An 18,064-nucleotide genomic window follows, 5' to 3' on the forward strand; every position below is an offset into this window, starting at 1 on the left:
ATGGCTGAAAACTCATTTTGTACAACTTTCGAAATCTGCTCGTAATGAGTATTCTAATTAAAACACAAAAACGCATTATTTTCAATTGTTTATTGACTATAGAAGTTCAACCTTCTTACATGGGTGCAAATGTCGCATCGCCTTCAGCTTCTCCGCCACTACCACCACCGGGTCATATGTAGAGAGATTATCGGGAGAATCCACCTCCTTCACCATCTGAAATTGATTATTTGATATTTGACAAACTACTCTTCAAAAATACCTCCAGTCTTGGCACCACCTCCTCCAGCAGCTCCTCGTCAAAATCCGGTGTAGGAAGAATATTCACGAGGCGGCAAATGTCATTCGACCATGAGCATTAGAATTTCTCTCGCATTGCAAAAATCTTAGGCGTTAGATATTCAATCTATACGCTCAGTTAATTGTCTGTTTCAATATCCCTATGAAAAATTGAAAATGCGTTAAAGTTCTACGAAAAATTCTCAATCTGCTGATATCAATAAAATTTAATTTAAACGGCCCATCAAAAGTAGATCATGTCTGATCGGTTATAGTGCAGCTGGCACATCACTTGCCAACGGTATGATGCAACCGTCCCGGAAAATCATGGTGCATCGAACACTTCCCTAGTCAATTTATGGAACCATTATATGGGCACACAAGAACTCTCGTAGGATAAATGCAGTTGATATAGTGAACTTCAGCCACAGTTTTAGTGAATCCAATGATTTCTTATTGAAGCTCGAGGGCTCCAATGAGAAACCAATGGGAAAAACAAAAAAAAAACATCAATTCAAATGTTTTATTTAAACATTTAAATTTCATTCTTCCAAAGTGCTCATCTTTGTCTCATCGTCGTTTAAAAGGCTCAAGCTGTTGCCGACATCGGAATTGTGATGGTTCCAGCTGGAGTAATGGCAGCAAACGCAGCTTGAGCATCAGTGGCATCAGCTGGAGCAGCAGCAAAGTGAACAACGAGTTTGTCTTCTTTTGGTGCTCCAGCAGTACGAGTGATTGTGATGTCCTTGGATCCGGATGGATCAACGAATCCAAAGACTGGTGTGATACGGTACTCGTTGTTGTTTGAAGACTTGATCTTGAAGATCATCTTCTCAGCTCCAGCATTGACAAGTTTGTGGGTGGAAGCACCTCCCGCAGCTGGGACAGTGCATGCTGGCGGATCGGCCGTCAGAGACATCTTTTGAAACTTTTTGTTAAAGTTGTATAAATTGAACAAATCAATCGTATTTATAGCAACTCTTATCAAGATGTACCAGTGACCTCACGTGAACTTTCGAGTTTAAACATTTTCGAAAATTTTGAAAAGGTTTTTTGGTGTTATGAATAAAATATAAAAAATTTATAGAAAAAATTCATTTCCACAATGACGTGTTCAGTTGGAATGATTGGTCAATTTTCAAGGTTTGGAATAGTTTGTGTTAATGGGCATTATGTTGGGGTATTTCAAGGCTTAACATTTAGATAGCCAGCGTATGTCATGATGTATTGTGTAGGCATAAAATGCCTGCTTGATTTCCTACAAGAAAACCTAGATCTATTGTGTACCAACCCGCAAAAGCTCTCTTTTGTAGTAGGCGAAAGGTAGGCATGTGTGCCTTGAGACAAAGCTGTTGCTTTCTTCTCAGGATTTGTTCCATATTCTTAAGAATTAGAAGCTTTTGTGAGAAAATTTAAAGAGTGTAAACTTCTATCAAACTTCTCTTTTTTCAGTTACGCAATATGCAGCCCAAACTTATGGATGATTGTTGCTTGTACATGCATGACACTCCTTACAATGCTTATGACGTTATATATGAATTGCGGGTTTCGAAGGAATGTACGATGGCTGAAGTTCACTGAGTGGAAGGTTTGTGTTCATTAGATCAGATTGTTAGTGCAGGTTCAACGTATCTTCCTTTTCGGGCCCTGCCTAAATATTTCATCCGACCGAGGCGTAATGATCATTGATGATCACGTAATCGCCATCCTCTTGCAATAGGCGCCTTCCGGTCGAGAGGGGTGAGCGTGAATTGTGAAGCTCACTTCTATTCATATTTCAGCTCCAGCAACTCGCCGAACGTCTCCGCATTCAAGAGCCAAATGTAGGTCTTCTTATGCAAGTAACCAGAAAAGTGAATGATAAGAAGAACAGTGATAAGAAAGAATTCGACTTTTTCAACAATCGAGATCAAAATAACAATATCGCAGGAGCATTGAATGAAGTGGCAAGTAAGACAAGTAATGGCTCAATGGGATCAACGGATGTAGTTGCTGCTCAAATCAGAAAGGCGAGAGATGAAGACGTAGAGAAAGTGTTGCGGGAGAGTAATATGGATATTCTTACTCCTGATGTGTATGTTTTAAGTTTGAATTTTCTGAAAATGATTATATTTTCAGCCAACCCACTCAACCAAGCACTGGAGGATCTCAGAAAATTCTGAAAAAGTGGACAGGAGCAACAATAGATCTCTTCTCGAAAGATGAGGATGAGAATGAAGGGAAAGGAAAAAAGGAAAGAAAAAATAAAATTGATCGAACTCAAGAGGATTGATTTTTAATAAAGATTTTTCATTAAAAAATTCCCATTGGGTTTCAATATAAGAATTTCCTGCACCATAGTTATGGCCCAGGAGCCAGCCAGAAGTATAGTCACAAAGCGTATTATCAGGTCTATCAGTATTCATAGAGAGTATTCATACTTCTGGTTTTTTTTGTCGCTACTTGGGCTGATATTTCAGTTTCACAAGATACATTCCCAACCATCACTATTCAAAAGTCGACGGGGCTCCTGCTCGGAAAAGTTTGACAAAAGAAACCCAGGATAAAAAGAACTGCTTCAAATAAATGATTTCAAATAGTTAAAATCACAAAAAACTAGATATCAATTTTAAATCGCTCGGCTCCTCCGATGAGCACATAATCCTTTTTGAGCTCATGAAGAGTCCGCAGCCAATATTTTTAGGGCAAGTCTTACGGGTACGGTAGTTGAACAATTAACTCGTGTTAAGATCTGGAAATTGCCTCGATATTGAGCAAAAATCGAGAGAATTGTTTGCGATTTACTTTAGTTATACGTGTTACAGTTTTAAAACAAAATGAAGAAAAACACGAAAATTAATAAAATTCGAAAGTTATATTTTTAATGAACTTCCTCAGCGTGGCACTCTAATTTGGTTGGCATCTAAGCTCCGCCCACATCAATGCCTATAAAAGATCAGTTTCTTGATAAAATGATTCATTCATCGATTTAACACCAACTCACTTCAACTAGTACAACTACTAACATTCTCCACAATGCAAGGACAAGGATCACCATTCTGCCGTTCTAGGTATGTATTACATGAGCCCGAGTCTTATGTCTCAAGTTACCATGAATATTTTAGAACCCGCTCGAGATCTCGTGGAGCTTTCAATCGTAGCTCCAACCACGGTTCAGTGCTTCCAATTCAGCCTGCCGTATTGGATTCAATTGCCGAGGAATCATCGTCTACTATCATGACAGTAGTCAATCCTTTGATGGTGGCAGCAAGACAGCTCAAATTTGCTTGCCAGATGGCTCATGGAAGTCCAGTTGGAATCATCGACAAATGGAACAATATGGAGGAATTGTATCAATCAATTGCCGATTGCTTTACAATTTCAAAAGATGATATCATTTTCCTGACAGTCAATGATTTTAAGGTTAGTTTTGACATAAATAAGTCAAATTCTTATTCTAAATATTTCAGCCAGACATGAAGAACATGTTCACTGGAACACTGAACTTCAAGGATATGCTCTTCGCCCACATTCGCGGACAAGCAACCGAGCTCCGAGTCGTCAAAGATGCTAAAAACTTTGGAGTGACAATCACGGACAACGGACTCGGGAATGCATTTATCAAGGTCATAAGCCCAGATTCGGTGTTTGATCGTATGCGTCCAGCCACTCAAGTTGGTCAACTCATTGAGGCGGTCAATGGAGAATGTGTGCTCGGGAAAAGGCATTACCAAGTTGCCCGAATTTTGAAAAATGTTCGTCGCGGCGAGGAATGCGTGGTTCGATTGATTGCTCCAAAGACTGCTGATCCAGGAACCATGAAGACGACTGGAAAAACTGGCGGAGGTCTGGCAAAAGGAACCATTCGTTTCAAATCGGAAGGCGGATTTGCTGTTGAGGATGTTCAAGATCAGATGATCCAAGCTGAGATGTGCGGAAAGCTCAATGAGATATTCGACCAATACTTGGGAGTTCAAGATGATCAGCTGGCCATGAGAATCTGGGAAACTGCTTCAAACTGCGAGACGCTTTTGCAACTCAGTGAAGCCATCAAAGAGTCGGAGCTCTCAATGTTCGATTTCCCGGATGGAATGGTTTTCGATATGTGGGGAATCATCGGTGATTTGAAGCGGGAGCAACGTGAGAAGAAGCCATCCCCAGTCATGAAGAATGCGATTTCAAGACCATCGGCTATGAAACTCTTTGAGTAACTTTTACTGTGGAATAAATTATTTTAATCTCCGAACTGTCTTAAATTGGTTTAAAGTATATCCCACTAACTTTTCAAATTTATTCGATTCACAAGACTTGAAAAACACTCTTTCCGCTGCTTAGTTCGATTGTTTCATTCAGCACATCTTATTCTCCAACAGGCATCCGCATTTCATAAGCCTCTAGAAAATCATAGCATTCATCGATTCCCAGTTTAAATGCTGTTTAAATGAAGCTTCAAATTTATTTTATTTTTCTTTTGTCAAAATGTTTATTTTAAAACAGCGTTTTGTCAAAAGTATGTATTCAATTTTATGCTTTCCCATTGGTTTCTCATTGGAGCTCTCGAGCTCCAAATGTCCGTTACACCATGTCCACCTGCAACCTAGTTAGAAGCGAAAGATAAAATCTGCATAAACTTCAAACGTTTTGTATTAATTTGTAAGATTTTAACGCTTATTTACATAAATACAGTTTATTTTTTTCGAGATCATAAGATTTAGTTCTCAAACGAACTTTGGATATGTGCAATACGAGATGATTCCTAATGTTCATGGTCGAATGACATTTGCCGCCACTTTTTCAGCAATTACACACCAATTGCCATGTTCAAAAGTTGCTGAGACGACTTTTAGACTCTCCACGGAATCTACTAAATCGGCAAGTTCACCGTCTTTGAAAACATGATAGAAGCGGTAGAATGTGACCTGAAAATGGAAAATTATTAGCTGAAAATCTCTTAATTTAATTGTAAGTAAAATCGCAGCTTGGTAATCCTCGTTAGCTTTGAAGTTTAAAAAGGTAGTTATAAGCTTTTATGTAGGTCCAAAAATGCTCACGAATCTGCTTACTTCGTCTGTAGGAATATTTGAACGTACATGAACAAAAGTTTGAAAACAATTTTATGAGAAATTTTCAGCTTTAAACATTGGAAATCGTTTTTCTTTCAAAAGACTGTCTCTAATTTACCTCTCTCAAAGTAGCCATTGCTTCAGTAATACTTTCTCGCATTATAGTTTGTGCCAATTCTTCCCCAAATTGCTCTTCAACTGGAACTAACAGTGAAGCTAAACGTCGTCCAAGCATCGGACTCCATCGTTTTATTCCAGAAATTAATGAGTTGGTTGTAGGAAGGAATTGTGGAGCAGCTGATGGAAGTTTTTGAACCATTGGAGAGGATAAGGATCCAGTAGGAGTACTTTGGTTACTGTATGCAGGTGAATTTGGACAGCGTTTTGAAAAGTACGGAAGCTGGTCAGTAAGGGATACTACCTGCAAATCGAAAAATTTTTTGATTTTTTTTCGGGAATTTTTAATTAAGTGTTGAGTATTGAATTCTTAAATTTTTGATTTTCGAAAACTTCAAAATATAACCAGTTTTTCTCCCACATTTGCAGTGGCACCAAATTAGCAAAAATATAATAAACCCACTTTGCTCAAAACTCCCGAAAACCATTTTTGGGGTATCGATCCATCGGAGATATTTACTGGTATTGAAGCAGCAATAACCCGCTGTTCTTTGGTAGTATTCAAGTGAAATTTAACTTTTGGAAGACGACCTGAAACAATAGGAGACATCAAAAAAGGATATAGTTTATTTACCTCCAATCGCAGTTTCGTGCATATTCCATGGAACAAGAATGTCCTGGGATGCGAATTTTCCATTTGGTTGCTCAAAGGCCCAGGCATATATTAGCATTTGACCTCCGATGCGGAGGCATCGAGAACATTCTGGAATAAATATAAGTGCTGCCAGAAATTTAAGATTTAATTAGACTGACAGTTTACGAGACTAATGGGGTTATTCAAGTAGTGTCGGAAAATTAAAAAGTGTAGAAGAATTACGTCACAACTGTATTAAAATACATAAAAACATGTATTTTAATACATTTGTGACGTCACAAATGTATTTAAATACATTTTGCTACATTACTTGAATAACCCCATAACTATTAGACTCGCGATTTGACCAGACGGTATTTCTAGACCATACAAATATAATATTTAAATTTCGTAGTTTTAGGACTAGAACGGTTTCAATTTCCAGAAATTAAAAATTTTCATAATTACCTTGTAAGACTTGTCTTCTCCTAGCAGTCGTCGCCAAGTGATGAATCACAGACACGTTTAAAATTGCATCTACACTATCGTCTCTGAAAATAAAACATTGTATTCTCTAAAAAAATACAAAAAGAAACCTAATTGGAATATTTATTGCATCCGCCAAACACAAGTCAATATCATCTTTTTTACTCGAACTAAGAACTTCGGAGCACGTATCAAAGCCGATGACGTGGCTTTTTTGAGAAGTGTATTTTGCTTCGCCACATCCAACATCTAGAATGATACTTCCTGCAGATTGCTGATCCACAAATTGACGGACACGTGGCCAAATACGTGGAGATGAGGGCTTGTGTTCCTGAAAGAGTTTCTTCTTTGATACTTTATAATGCCTACTTTGTTATGAATTTTTCCTAGCTGAAACTATACGAGTTATAGAAATAATTAACTCCAAATTCTCGGATTTTCTTCTAGATCACCAGACAATGAAAAAAACTTAAAATTTGTTCCAACTATGTGTGTTTTAAAAAAATATGTTTTTGAACCATAGTTTTAATAGAAATTTCCAAAAAAAAAAGCACTACCATTGAAGCTTACTTTTTGTTGATATGTTGCCAATCGAGAGTAAATCGAGTGAACATACTCTTGTTCAACGTTTTCCGAACTTATGCTCATACTGTTTTTTGCATCTGAAATTGTTTCATTTCATTTTAAAACAAAGTCGAATGATGAACAAAAACATTAAAGGAAATCGTCTCAAACTCTGAAAAAGTTTGGCATAGACACTGGTTTGTTTGGACCCGACAAAAGTAGAAAATGAATAAATTTGCAAGAGAGGATTTGTTGAAGGAGAAAGCGAAATAATAGGTCAATTTCTAATAACGATGCAAGGAGAGAAAGTGGAAAGTAAGGAGAGAATGAAAGAATAAAATATAGAAAAGGATGCGAAATATGAGGAAAATTGAAAAATGAAGTGTGCATCATGAATTATTACTCAATTAGTAAATTGTGAAGAGGAAAAACATTTCCTGGATATTAGGTTTCAGCCAATATTTCACTATGAAAAATTGGTTTTTGTTAGTAATTTTTTCTGACCGGGCCTACTCTTAGTAATATTGTTTTGTGTATAGAATGAAGGCATTCCATTTTGTTGAGGCGACATTAGAGCGCCCTCCTCTCGCCCGACAGTGATTATTCTCCATCGTTTAAATTAGTTGTTCCCAAGGTCTTGTGACTGAGTCTCGCACAGATTGGCCATCATATTACTTTCAACTTTTTTTTTGTGGTAAAATCCAAATCTTATCCTATTTATGTTACATTGCAAATGTTAATATTTTTCAATTCAAAAATTATTTTGAAAAAAGCCAGTTAATGACACCATTAAAAGGAAAACTGGGGTACTTGATAGATCAAAATTCTTCTATAATTTTTTTCTCGTGGAGACCCATCTGAACAAACTGCGCAATTTGGTAGAAGACATTTCAGAAAACTGCGAAAACGTTGTTCTAGCTTTAATTTTTTTTTGAAATTTTAAATAAGAGTAAAGTCATGCCGCATCACAAGATAAACAAAAATAATCTTTAGTATTTGAAAATCAAGTGATAAACCTTGCAGATTTAGATGTAGGGTGCGTGCGAGTCCGTCTCTTAGTTACCCCTCTTGGCTGAGAGAAAGCAGGGACAGGGGGGCTTTTGCTCTTTTCTCTCTTGCTCCATCCTCTTCTAGACGAGCTGACGACAAGCAAACTCACACACAGAGTATGGATGTGGTGTGAGAAAGCAGGAGCACATAGACACGAAAAAGAGCTCTCCCGGAGCACGGAGAGCCCCTCAGAGAGCACACACATATACACCGTCATTGATTTGGACATGAGAGACGATGTCGTTTTGATACATGCATTGAAAAGGAAAATGGAAAAAAAAGAAGAAGAAGAAGATGTGAAGACATGGATATTACATTCAAGGACAGAGAGTCAAAGAGCAATACTGATATATTATCTTCCTGAGAAATATGCATATTTAATCATGAGACTCAGCGAATTTGCTTTTCCTATCACAACATCATTTTTAAAGAAACTTACTTTTTCAGACAATAGAAAGAATAAATTTATATAATATTAACTTAAACGTTGGAACCAGATCTATGCTATTTAAAAACTGTCTAGATTAGACAACCAAACAAATTTAGGGCTGAAATTGCCATTTGAAAATTTTCCAGTTCATTTTTCCGCCTAAATACAGATCAGTCAAGATTTTTTTTAGATCAGTCAAGATTTGAACTGCAAAAATAAGAATGAGAACATGCTCTGCGAGCTTGATGGTTATAGCCAGGGCTGCTCGTCGAGCATGACGAGATAATGACGAGTTTGTGGCGAGTAGTCATCGTAAAGGAGAAATAAGAAAGCAATTGGGAAGAGCAATTTCTGGAAAAAAAGGAAAGGGTTGAAGGAAATGTCACATCGGATTAGGATTTAAATAAAAGAAGATTGAAAATCAAAAAATTCATAGAATAGAAATTTCAGACTTACTATAGTCGATTTACCAATTCATAGATGGAGGTCTCAAAATGCGCATAACTGGGAAGTATATTTTGAGTTCAACATATTTTTACAAAAATGGACATATTTCAAAAATATCATTGCAGTAAGAAATTCGTAAAGTAAATTTGTTTATGGAATTTTCTACCTCAAAAACTGCCTAATTCTGATATTTTTTTTAATTCTTCCATATCTAAATATTTTAATTCATACAGCTCAAAAATTTCGGCTTCTCCGTAGCCTATTCCCAAGTGTTTTATGCACCTCCGTATCACACCACCATGTTGTAAGTCGCTACTCAGTCGATTTACCAATTGAGAGGTTGAATGCTTAAAATGCACATATTTCAGAACAGTCTTTTCCCTAGGAAATTTCAAATTTTATCTGATGTTCAGATCGTAGCACATGCTCTTTTGATCGGTTATTATTCATTCGGGGATTGACTGAGGATCTTTAGATTCTTTCTCACTTTCAGGTAGACTTCCTCGCGGCTTCGGCTCCGGTAGTAGTAGTTTACATATCAGGATTTTCAACACTTTTGTATTCCGACACTATTCCACTGGAAAATTCACTTATTGTGCATTTTTGGCAAAATTCTACAAGTTTCAAGGGAGACGCGCTTATACAAAAGGGTCTCGCCGCGGGAATCGTATTTATTAAAGATACTTGGTTTAAATGTCTTCTTACGTTAACAGAAGATTATTTTTAATATGTTTTTCTCGCGGCGAGACCCCTACACACATATGCTCTGTCCTTTGAACTTAAATGTTACTCTTTTCGTTTCAATACCAAATGCGCAATAAATCCCGCATTGAAGCATAGCGTTCTCCCATTACTTCTGCTCCCATTTCAGTTATTTTTTATGCCAATCTTGAAATTATTGCGTGCTCAAACGAAAATCAAACAAGCACTTACTTTGAACGATTTACTTATCGAAGGAATACCACAGAAAATCGTAGGATAAGATTATGAAAATTTGCACTGAAGTTCATGGGTGTGGGAAAACGAGGGAAATTATAACACTTAAAGAAGAAAAGGGCTGCTCAAAAATTGTGAGAAAAATACATAAATTTTGGAAAATGAATTTTGCAATTTATGGAAAAATTAAACGGATTGAAGAATGCTTCTGGTGATTTCTTGAATGTAGATATCCGAGCTGGTGAGCTTCTTCTCATCAGTAGAGGACGGCTTCAAAACAGCTTTCTTGGTCGGTGCATTCTCCTTGTCCTCCTCTTCGAAAACTTTCTCCGGTGAATTGACAATTGGATTTTTTGCGAGATAGTTCTGAAACATAACCAGGTTCTCATAAAATCTCAAAGTTTCATTTTTTAAGGAAAACATTAAGAGTTGTGTTAATATCAGTGCTTTGATTAAAAGTTCGAATAGTCTAAATAATTACCTCCACAAATTCCTTTTTCGAATTCAAGTTCCGGTCGTGAACGACAAAGAAGACATCAGAATCGTTTTTGACAGTCTCTGGCTCAGTGGCTTGAATAGTGTACCCCTTTTCTGGAAGACAACTATGTTATTATGATTCAAAAATGCTTGAAAACATTTACCGAGAACTCCGAAGCGCTCATTCAATGTGATTCGTTTATTTGTCGCAGTTTTGTACTTGTTTTCCAGAATCGACGCCACTTTGTTGCTGTGCTCACGGTCAGCTAAAGGAATAACTTGATATTGGATGGCAGTAGTCATTCTGAAAGGTTTAAATTTTTAAATTTTACTGAAAACGCAAAATATTTTGCAAAATGGGAAAGTGGAATGATTGAAAATCAGAAAATTAATTTTAAAATTGACAATTTTTAAAAGAATGGATGATAAATTTGTCTTCGCGCGCTACTCGAAACAAAAAGTGCAGCGGAGCGTGTTTGCATTACTTTCAAAACGACGCAAATAATGATTCATTTTCGGATTATCGACTCCAATTTTACGATTTTCGCCGGTATTTCATGTTTTATTTTGTTCCATGCAATCTTTTTTCACTTCTAAATAATGTCTCAAACTGTTTCGTCAATAAAAAAATCAATAAGCATGCGCATTGCAGGTAATGAGCGCAACACTCCAACCATATCTGGAGGCCGTGCGTCACACGCTCCAGGCAGCTCTCTGTCTTGAGCAATTCAGTTCGCAGGTGGTCGAGAGACACAACAAACCAGAAGTAAGATTTATAACAGTAAAATGACTTGCAAAGTGTGAAGATTGAATAATTTAAATCAGTCCGCCGCCAATTGCAATAGTTTTTCGCTCAAAAACTATTTAAATGTATTATTCTATTTGTATATTATAATAAAATTGTAGGTGGAAGTTCAAACATCGAAAGAACTGCTCATGACGCCAGTTGTTGTTGCTCGAAACAAACAGGAACGAGTACTCATCGAACCCTCCGTCAATTCTGTCAGAATATCAATCGCCATCAAACAATCCGACGAAATCGAGAAGATTCTGTGCCACAAGTTCACTCGATTCATGTGCCAAAGAGCCGATAACTTCTTTGTGCTCCGTCGCAAGCCACTGCCAGGTCAGAATTAATACTAATATTCAGAGATTAAAGCGATAATTTTAGGTTATGACATCTCGTTCCTCATCACAGCATCTCACACAGAAGCAATGTTCAAGCACAAACTTGTCGACTTTTTGCTTCATTTTATGCAGGAAATTGATAAGGTGAACATTTTAAGTTAATTTTTAAAAAATTCCATAAATTTCCAGGAAATTTCCGAGATGAAGCTGTCTCTCAACGCCCGTGCCCGTGTTTCTGCTGAAGAATTTTTGAAGCGTTTCAATTAATTTTCTCCCCATGATTCCCAATTCATTTTTCTCATTTTCACTCAAATTCCGAAGACTTTAAACTATTATGTGAACACGGTTTTTTGATCAATTTGTGTAAATATCATCTTTATTCTCAATTTTTTCACTTTTTGTTTCTGAAAATGACTCCCCTCCCAAAAATTTCCTGTTTTAGGTCCTATTTTGCCTTTTTGATTATCGATTTTTTTTACCGCACACTGACTTTATGAATTATTTATTCAATTTTTGCAATATGTATGATCTGAAATATCTCGTGAAACATTTACGAGCTTTAATATTTTAAAATGATTATTAAGTTGGAAATTGACAAATCAATTTCAGAAATGAAGTCTATTCTACTTTTATTCTCCCTGATAGTGCTCGGCAGTGCAACAGAAGAAGTGAGCAGAACTGAGCAAACATCGACATTATTCTCCGTCGAAGGCGAGGTTCGTATACCAAAAATGTTTGATTTTTGGATTAAAAATATCGATCATTTTGGCTATATTCATAGAGAAGTCATATTATAAATTAAGACAACGTTTATATGCTTCTGAATACTTTTTCCAGTTCTCACATTTTTTAAAATTTTATCTTCTAGGTTCCTATTCTAATAACAACAAATTCGTTGTAAATTAAATATTTCATAGTCCTCAAAAAAAAAATTTCAGATCGCACTTCCATCTACTCGAAATTGTGCAAAATGGTCCGCAGGTGCTCGTATTCATTTGAACCATGGCCAATATATGGGATTTGTTCGTCAAGATTGTACATTCCGTGTTGATTTCGTGCCTACTGGAACCTATATTGTTCAAATCGAAAATACAGATTTTGTCTTTGAGCCAATTCGCGTTGATATCACATCAAAAGGAAAGATGAGAGCTAGAAAATTGACAATTCTTCAGGTATATTGAATTTCGGAACAAATCAAACAATTTCGATCGTAAATTATTAACTACCGGGAGAAAACGGTTAAAATCGGACGTAGCTCCTCCGAACGTGTGATGAAAAAATTTTTTTTTAATCCTCTGTTTATCATGACTGCGTCGTAGTTTTTTTTGCAAATTAATATATAAATATAGAGAAATATTTGTAACTTCTGATAAAAATTTTACTTTCATTTGAAAGTTTTCAGAAGCTGCTCCAAAACTAACTAAAAAATATCGATATGCCGATCGCCATTTGACATTTGACACATTGCGACTTTGAGGCATTTTTAAAAATAAATTTTCAATTAAAAGTAAAATTATTTGCAGAAAAACGAATATTTCTCTAAAATTTTATTTGTATAAATGTGTTATAAAAACTTGGACACAAGATGAGAAAATGACTGTTTTAGGAATAAGCCGTATTGTTTCGCTTCGAATCTTTTATAAAAGTTCTAACTTGGAAAATATAGATATAGACATTCTGTGCAGAAAATCTCAAGAGGCCCTTAAGCAGTTCTTCTGAGTTATTTGAAACTTTCTTTCAATCTTCATAACTTTCAGCCGAACAATGTCAACACTCTCCCATATCCACTCCGTTTATCAGCACGAGGTCCTGCTCGTTACTTCAGAAAACGTGAAGAATGGAGAATCACTGATATGCTGTTCAGTCCGATGGTTTTGATGCTCGTTGTGCCACTTGTTGTCATGCTAATTCTTCCAAAGTATGCTTCCTCTTAAATCGCTCATCTGCAAAATTCCAAATTTTCAGAATGACAGCAAATGATCCCGAACTCAAAAAAGAAATGGAGAACATGCAAATGCCAAAAGTTGATATGCCAGATGTCGGTGAAATGATGGCTAACTTCTTTGGAGGATCCGCACCTGCCAAAAAGAAAGCAGTAACTGGAGGAAGTGGCAGTGGACAACGAAGAAAATAAATATTCTCAAAATGACAAACTCGAAATGCCGTAATTCCTTCCACAATTCATGAAATGTATCGATTGGTTACCGTTTTTGAATTTAATGTATTGTTCTCAAAACCGCTTCAAAATAGTCAGCCTCTGTCAATCCGGGTGGACTTTTATAAATTCCCTTTCGTGATCTATTCATATTTTTATTTGCTCTATTGTAATAACTATTTAGATAAATGAATATTAATCATTCATTCTTCTTTATTCTTTTTTTAACTTCACCAAAACTGATCCATGTTTATAGAGTTTCTGAAAAGTTTTTTCAGAGCAGTACAACTTTAAAATTGTAGTTTGATGTCCCTAAGTGAAAAATTAGAACCTAAATATTCCGAAAACAGATAAAAGAAAAACTGATGACTCATGAAAAGAAACAGGGCAAAGAGGTTTGTATACATTCGAATTTGATAGTTAAAAAATGACATTTCAATTGCGAGAGCGACGCTGGAAGGAATTCAAAATGCTCGCGAAAGCGATGATCTTTTGAGAAACCAATATCAATTGAGGAAGTGCTTTGAGTAGATTTTGAATGAGTCAGTCAATTTATAATATCAGATGCTGATGCGTTGATGCGTTGAGAGATGAGAGATTGAGAGGTTTATGAGAAGCTTTGAAAAAATCAAGTTTTTATTATTGAATAAATCCAGAACAATCATAGTGTGAAAGATGTGAATCTAGCACTGAAACCTTGAGCAACACCACTTCCATCTGTTTTAAATGTCACAAACATGTTGTTTCCAGTTGAAACTACACTGAACGGGTCCAAACTTCCACTATACCTTCCTATTTGTGAACTACTAGCTGATTCTCCATTGTAGACCACAACGAGATCAAAGTTTACCTCTGTGGCAAACGCTGAAAAATGGAGAAGCACTCGATAAGATCCGAGTGTTGATAGATGATAAGAGCAGAATTGATTATTGTCGTAGTTGCTCGGATAATTTGGAGATGTAATGACACCAGGTGCAATCAGAAGTGTAGAATTGCAAAATGATGGATTGGAAGGAACCGGGGTTACTGTTACTGGTGGTGGAGTGCCAGAACATTTGATGCCAGCTGATCTTTTACAGATAAAAGGCACAGCGGCAGTACATGGGAAGCTAAACCAATAACCCATCGGAACTACACTTGGTTGATAATTCGATAAAAGAGCACAGTTTCCTCCATGACCAAACGATTGATCAATGTTAGTGTAATCAGAGTTAGAGCCATCCAACCAATTGAATACAGACGATGACGGCCACGACGCACCGATATATACACTGGAATTCGATAAGTTCATAATTGAACTCATAATTGAACTTAAATATCGGTTTTCGTTAGAAGAATGAATTGAGGCAAGATTTCCACATTCTTGTTCACAAATTGCCTGAGCTTGCACAAAAGTATTCCGTTCCGTATGAAGCGTGAAACAATGTCCATTGTAATTGTATGTACAATTGTCTGAATACTTTTATAGTATACAAATAACAATTTTCTACTTACCTGCATGAGTAGCTGGCAGTTCACAGACAAATGCTCTCGGGTCCGATTCACAGTTTCCATTCAGCCATTTACCTGCCAACGATCCTTGTGTAGAGTAGTAAACACACTTTCCGATATCAACAAGTGGAAAACCTAAAATAATTTCAAAATTTCAGAAAGTTTCTTATCGTACACCGTGCACCAACAGTATACATCTTTTGCGTTTTCTTCAACCACTCGACGGCGATATGGAAACATTTGATCTAACAGAAAAATCAAACTCACCACTTGCAAAACTGTTGTACATTTCAGCAGAACCAGTAGAATCATCCCACAAACATTTGGTCACGTCATTGTCAAAACAGTAAAGTCCTATCCATAGGAGGGAAACTGAACTGGCAGCAATTGTTGATATAGCTCGATTATCCTGGAATGTAACTTGAACGTAAGTTGATTCAATTTACAGAACATTGTTTTACGCGCAAATTAGTTACTTTCCCTCTGGTCAACAGTTGCTAGGAGAACAATACAGACGAATACCCCGAGCAGACACACAAATACATTGGAAAACTATTTTTAAGATGCTCGGGAGTGAATTGCATACTTACAATTGCATTCTTTACAGTCACCAGGGTTGCTCCGTACTCCGTACATTTGCTCTCAGCAGCAGTGTGACCAAGCGGCGTGGAAAACAATCGTAGACATTTATTGTTAATTAATGTGAATCCATTTGTGCAAACCAGCGGTTGTGCTCCAAAGGCAGAGAAAACAAAAAGTGAGAGAAGAACTAGAAGCTCTCTCATCATGAAAAGAATGAATAATCTTCTTATCTATTCCTTTTAAATAGAAACGGATGGGTGGAAAAAGAGAGAATAATGGAAAGATATAACGAAACTGATAAAAATTATGTGATCGGAAGTATAAAAGTAAACAGAGAATTAAATGATTGATGAAATTGCCTCATTTTTAATTTTGAAATTGTTCCAGCAATTATTACATAATCAGATACATCAAACATTGGTTAAGAAATTTAGTTCAGATTTTCGTCTTGCTATTATTGGAAATTATGTGTCAACTGAAAGGATCGTTGTCTGGACCAATTGGTAATCATAAATCTGCAAACTCCCATCTACTTCTACAGGGTATCACTAAAATTCTTCTTCGCGCACATGTGGTCTTCCATTTTCAGCTTTTTAGATGGCTCGAATTTTTGTATTTATTTATTTATAGGTTTTTGTCAAATAGGCTACTAAAGAGGATATTCTTAATAAAAATGGTGACTTAAAAAAATAAAAATCAACAGTCTGTTGTTCTAAGTACCAATCAAAATGCAGACTAACATACACATTTTAACAAGATTATTCCAAATGGAAATGATTTTAGAAAAAAGTGTATGGTGCAACCATCTTTTCTTGTAATAATCATGGGTGCCGACGAGAACTAGAAAAATACTAGAAAAAGTTACAAATCCTTTTAGTTTACAGAAGTGTGTTGAGCATGCTAAAAGCCTAATGAGTAGTTTAAGTTGAGATTTAATCCAAATATTTGGTAGACTGGAGTTTATGTATACCTAACTTTTATAGGAGGTAAACATAACATTGCATGTTAAAAGTACGCTATCACTTCTTTCAATTCAGACTGCTTTAGTAGTAATTTTACAATTTTGACATTTAATATATGTACGTAGTTTAAAGGTAAGAATGGAGTTCATAACTTGTTAGATAAAAAAAAAACCACAAGAAAACATTTCGAAGTCTCATCAAGAATAAATTTTGAGCACAATAAAAAAGAAGTATAAAGCAAGAGTTTCAAAAAGTATAAAGTAATTTGCAGAATTAAACCAATATTTTGAATATCAAATTACAACAATTGTAATAAGTTTGTAACATCCTCTGTTTTTATAGCAAGCAAAGTCTTTAACTAATCTTTTTGATTTCCTGCTTGTTTTTGAAATGTCGATTCTGAATATTATTTTGAATATTATTTCTTTATTATTTCTAAAATTTGTTTTGTTTTGTTAAGTTTTGGATTTTTATTAATTCGAATGCTATCGACTCATTCGAGAATTTTCGTACATTTCGTTTGGTATTTACTAAAATTTCGAATTAATGTGTGTCTCTGTAGCTTTGAAAATTATAAAAACATTCAACTGAAAAAGTGAAAATTTCGGTCTCACAGTACTTTTTGATATTTAATTTTCTATTTTTTTAAAATATGTTTGGTGGTTCAAAATACTGGACACCAGTTTATCATAGATGAAGTACCTGGACCACGAAATGGAATCTACTAAACTCATTACCAATTAACCATAGAGTAAGAGATTTACCGTGTATTCAATTATAGTCTTAGCATTAAAAGAAGTTCCTATATTTTTCTGGGTTGTATAGATGTTTCAAAACGTTTTGTAGGAACGAAGTGAATGTAGTATATTATCCAACTATTGGGTGAAGCAATGTCAGATGGCTTGGATACTATTGATCGCTCTGTTTCCATTGTCTTCTTACAATCTTTGGAGCTTACTACGCTCATATGTATGTCGATTGAGCCAATTTTTAGATGCGAATGGAGATGAAACATGTGTTATTTGGAAGAGTAGTGTGATGTCAGTGGTAAAGTGTGTCTCATTCTCAAATCTCAAAACCGAGAACGGTGAGATGTATTGTCTATAGTTACGCATTTGGAAAACCCCCGTTTTGACTTTCAATATTGACTTGGCAATTGTCACATGCCCCTTACCACAAAGGTTTGACAAATTAAATTTTTTGTCTCTGAAAAATTTAATTTTTCAAGGAAATCACTCTTGATTTTTTTTTGCCCTGGGAGAGTTTTCTTATCTAAAACAACTA

At 35.9% G+C, this 18,064-nt stretch overlaps 8 protein-coding genes and 2 non-coding genes across 10 annotated transcripts; 5 read left to right on the plus strand and 5 right to left on the minus strand.

Annotated features, from left to right (window-relative positions):
• Positions 1 to 868: 868 nt before the first annotated feature.
• msd-4 (MSP domain-containing protein) lies at positions 869 to 1,198 on the minus strand (the record flags this gene model as incomplete). The annotated part of the gene is made up of 1 exon (NM_065614.6): positions 869 to 1,198. The coding sequence occupies one exon, from the start codon at positions 1,196 to 1,198 to the stop codon at positions 869 to 871; it is 330 nt and encodes a 109-aa protein (NP_498015.1).
• A 177-nt stretch (positions 1,199 to 1,375) lies between these two features.
• C35D10.3 (uncharacterized protein) lies at positions 1,376 to 2,567 on the plus strand. The gene is made up of 4 exons (NM_065615.3): positions 1,376 to 1,422; positions 1,732 to 1,867; positions 2,061 to 2,353; positions 2,398 to 2,567. Exons 1-4 carry the CDS (start codon positions 1,385 to 1,387, stop codon positions 2,549 to 2,551), a joined length of 621 nt encoding a protein of 206 aa, NP_498016.2. The 5' UTR covers positions 1,376 to 1,384; the 3' UTR covers positions 2,552 to 2,567.
• Positions 2,568 to 3,232: 665 nt separating this feature from the next.
• Positions 3,233 to 4,716, plus strand: gipc-1 (PDZ domain-containing protein). Its single transcript, NM_065616.8, has 3 exons — positions 3,233 to 3,329; positions 3,384 to 3,681; positions 3,729 to 4,716. Exons 1-3 carry the CDS (start codon positions 3,295 to 3,297, stop codon positions 4,467 to 4,469), a joined length of 1,074 nt encoding a protein of 357 aa, NP_498017.1. The 5' UTR covers positions 3,233 to 3,294; the 3' UTR covers positions 4,470 to 4,716.
• Positions 4,717 to 4,928: 212 nt separating this feature from the next.
• Positions 4,929 to 7,226, minus strand: C35D10.12 (Methyltransferase type 11 domain-containing protein). The gene is made up of 7 exons (NM_065617.2): positions 7,129 to 7,226; positions 6,669 to 6,889; positions 6,541 to 6,623; positions 6,073 to 6,201; positions 5,902 to 6,029; positions 5,440 to 5,742; positions 4,929 to 5,177 (listed from the first exon to the last, which is right to left on the minus strand). The coding sequence occupies exons 1-7, from the start codon at positions 7,204 to 7,206 to the stop codon at positions 5,022 to 5,024; spliced, it is 1,098 nt and encodes a 365-aa protein (NP_498018.1). The 5' UTR covers positions 7,207 to 7,226; the 3' UTR covers positions 4,929 to 5,021.
• A 1,066-nt stretch (positions 7,227 to 8,292) lies between these two features.
• C35D10.19 lies at positions 8,293 to 8,417 on the minus strand. The gene has a single exon (NR_052290.1). It is a non-coding gene; the product is annotated as an Unclassified non-coding RNA C35D10.19 (non-coding RNA).
• A 1,563-nt stretch (positions 8,418 to 9,980) lies between these two features.
• tost-1 lies at positions 9,981 to 10,766 on the minus strand. Its single transcript, NM_065618.2, has 3 exons — positions 10,627 to 10,766; positions 10,467 to 10,576; positions 9,981 to 10,351 (listed from the first exon to the last, which is right to left on the minus strand). The coding sequence occupies exons 1-3, from the start codon at positions 10,763 to 10,765 to the stop codon at positions 10,172 to 10,174; spliced, it is 429 nt and encodes a 142-aa protein (NP_498019.1). The 5' UTR covers position 10,766; the 3' UTR covers positions 9,981 to 10,171.
• A 146-nt stretch (positions 10,767 to 10,912) lies between these two features.
• C35D10.18 lies at positions 10,913 to 11,008 on the plus strand. Its single transcript, NR_052291.1, has one exon. It is a non-coding gene; the product is annotated as an Unclassified non-coding RNA C35D10.18 (non-coding RNA).
• Positions 11,009 to 11,112: 104 nt separating this feature from the next.
• arx-6 (putative actin-related protein 2/3 complex subunit 4) lies at positions 11,113 to 12,098 on the plus strand. Its single transcript, NM_065619.7, has 4 exons — positions 11,113 to 11,228; positions 11,369 to 11,588; positions 11,634 to 11,734; positions 11,780 to 12,098. The coding sequence occupies exons 1-4, from the start codon at positions 11,118 to 11,120 to the stop codon at positions 11,855 to 11,857; spliced, it is 510 nt and encodes a 169-aa protein (NP_498020.1). The 5' UTR covers positions 11,113 to 11,117; the 3' UTR covers positions 11,858 to 12,098.
• Positions 12,099 to 12,199: 101 nt separating this feature from the next.
• On the plus strand, positions 12,200 to 13,948 carry C35D10.1 (ER membrane protein complex subunit 7 homolog). The gene is made up of 4 exons (NM_001038264.5): positions 12,200 to 12,306; positions 12,529 to 12,762; positions 13,348 to 13,508; positions 13,556 to 13,948. Exons 1-4 carry the CDS (start codon positions 12,202 to 12,204, stop codon positions 13,722 to 13,724), a joined length of 669 nt encoding a protein of 222 aa, NP_001033353.1. The 5' UTR covers positions 12,200 to 12,201; the 3' UTR covers positions 13,725 to 13,948.
• A 394-nt stretch (positions 13,949 to 14,342) lies between these two features.
• clec-5 (Deleted in malignant brain tumors 1 protein-like) lies at positions 14,343 to 16,061 on the minus strand. The gene is made up of 4 exons (NM_065621.9): positions 15,827 to 16,061; positions 15,504 to 15,645; positions 15,240 to 15,371; positions 14,343 to 15,197 (listed from the first exon to the last, which is right to left on the minus strand). Exons 1-4 carry the CDS (start codon positions 16,019 to 16,021, stop codon positions 14,407 to 14,409), a joined length of 1,260 nt encoding a protein of 419 aa, NP_498022.1. The 5' UTR covers positions 16,022 to 16,061; the 3' UTR covers positions 14,343 to 14,406.
• Positions 16,062 to 18,064: the final 2,003 nt, after the last annotated feature.

The sequence above is a fragment of the Caenorhabditis elegans genome, chromosome III (genome assembly GCF_000002985.6).
Source record: "Caenorhabditis elegans chromosome III".
NCBI classification, from domain to species: domain Eukaryota; kingdom Metazoa; phylum Nematoda; class Chromadorea; order Rhabditida; family Rhabditidae; genus Caenorhabditis; species Caenorhabditis elegans.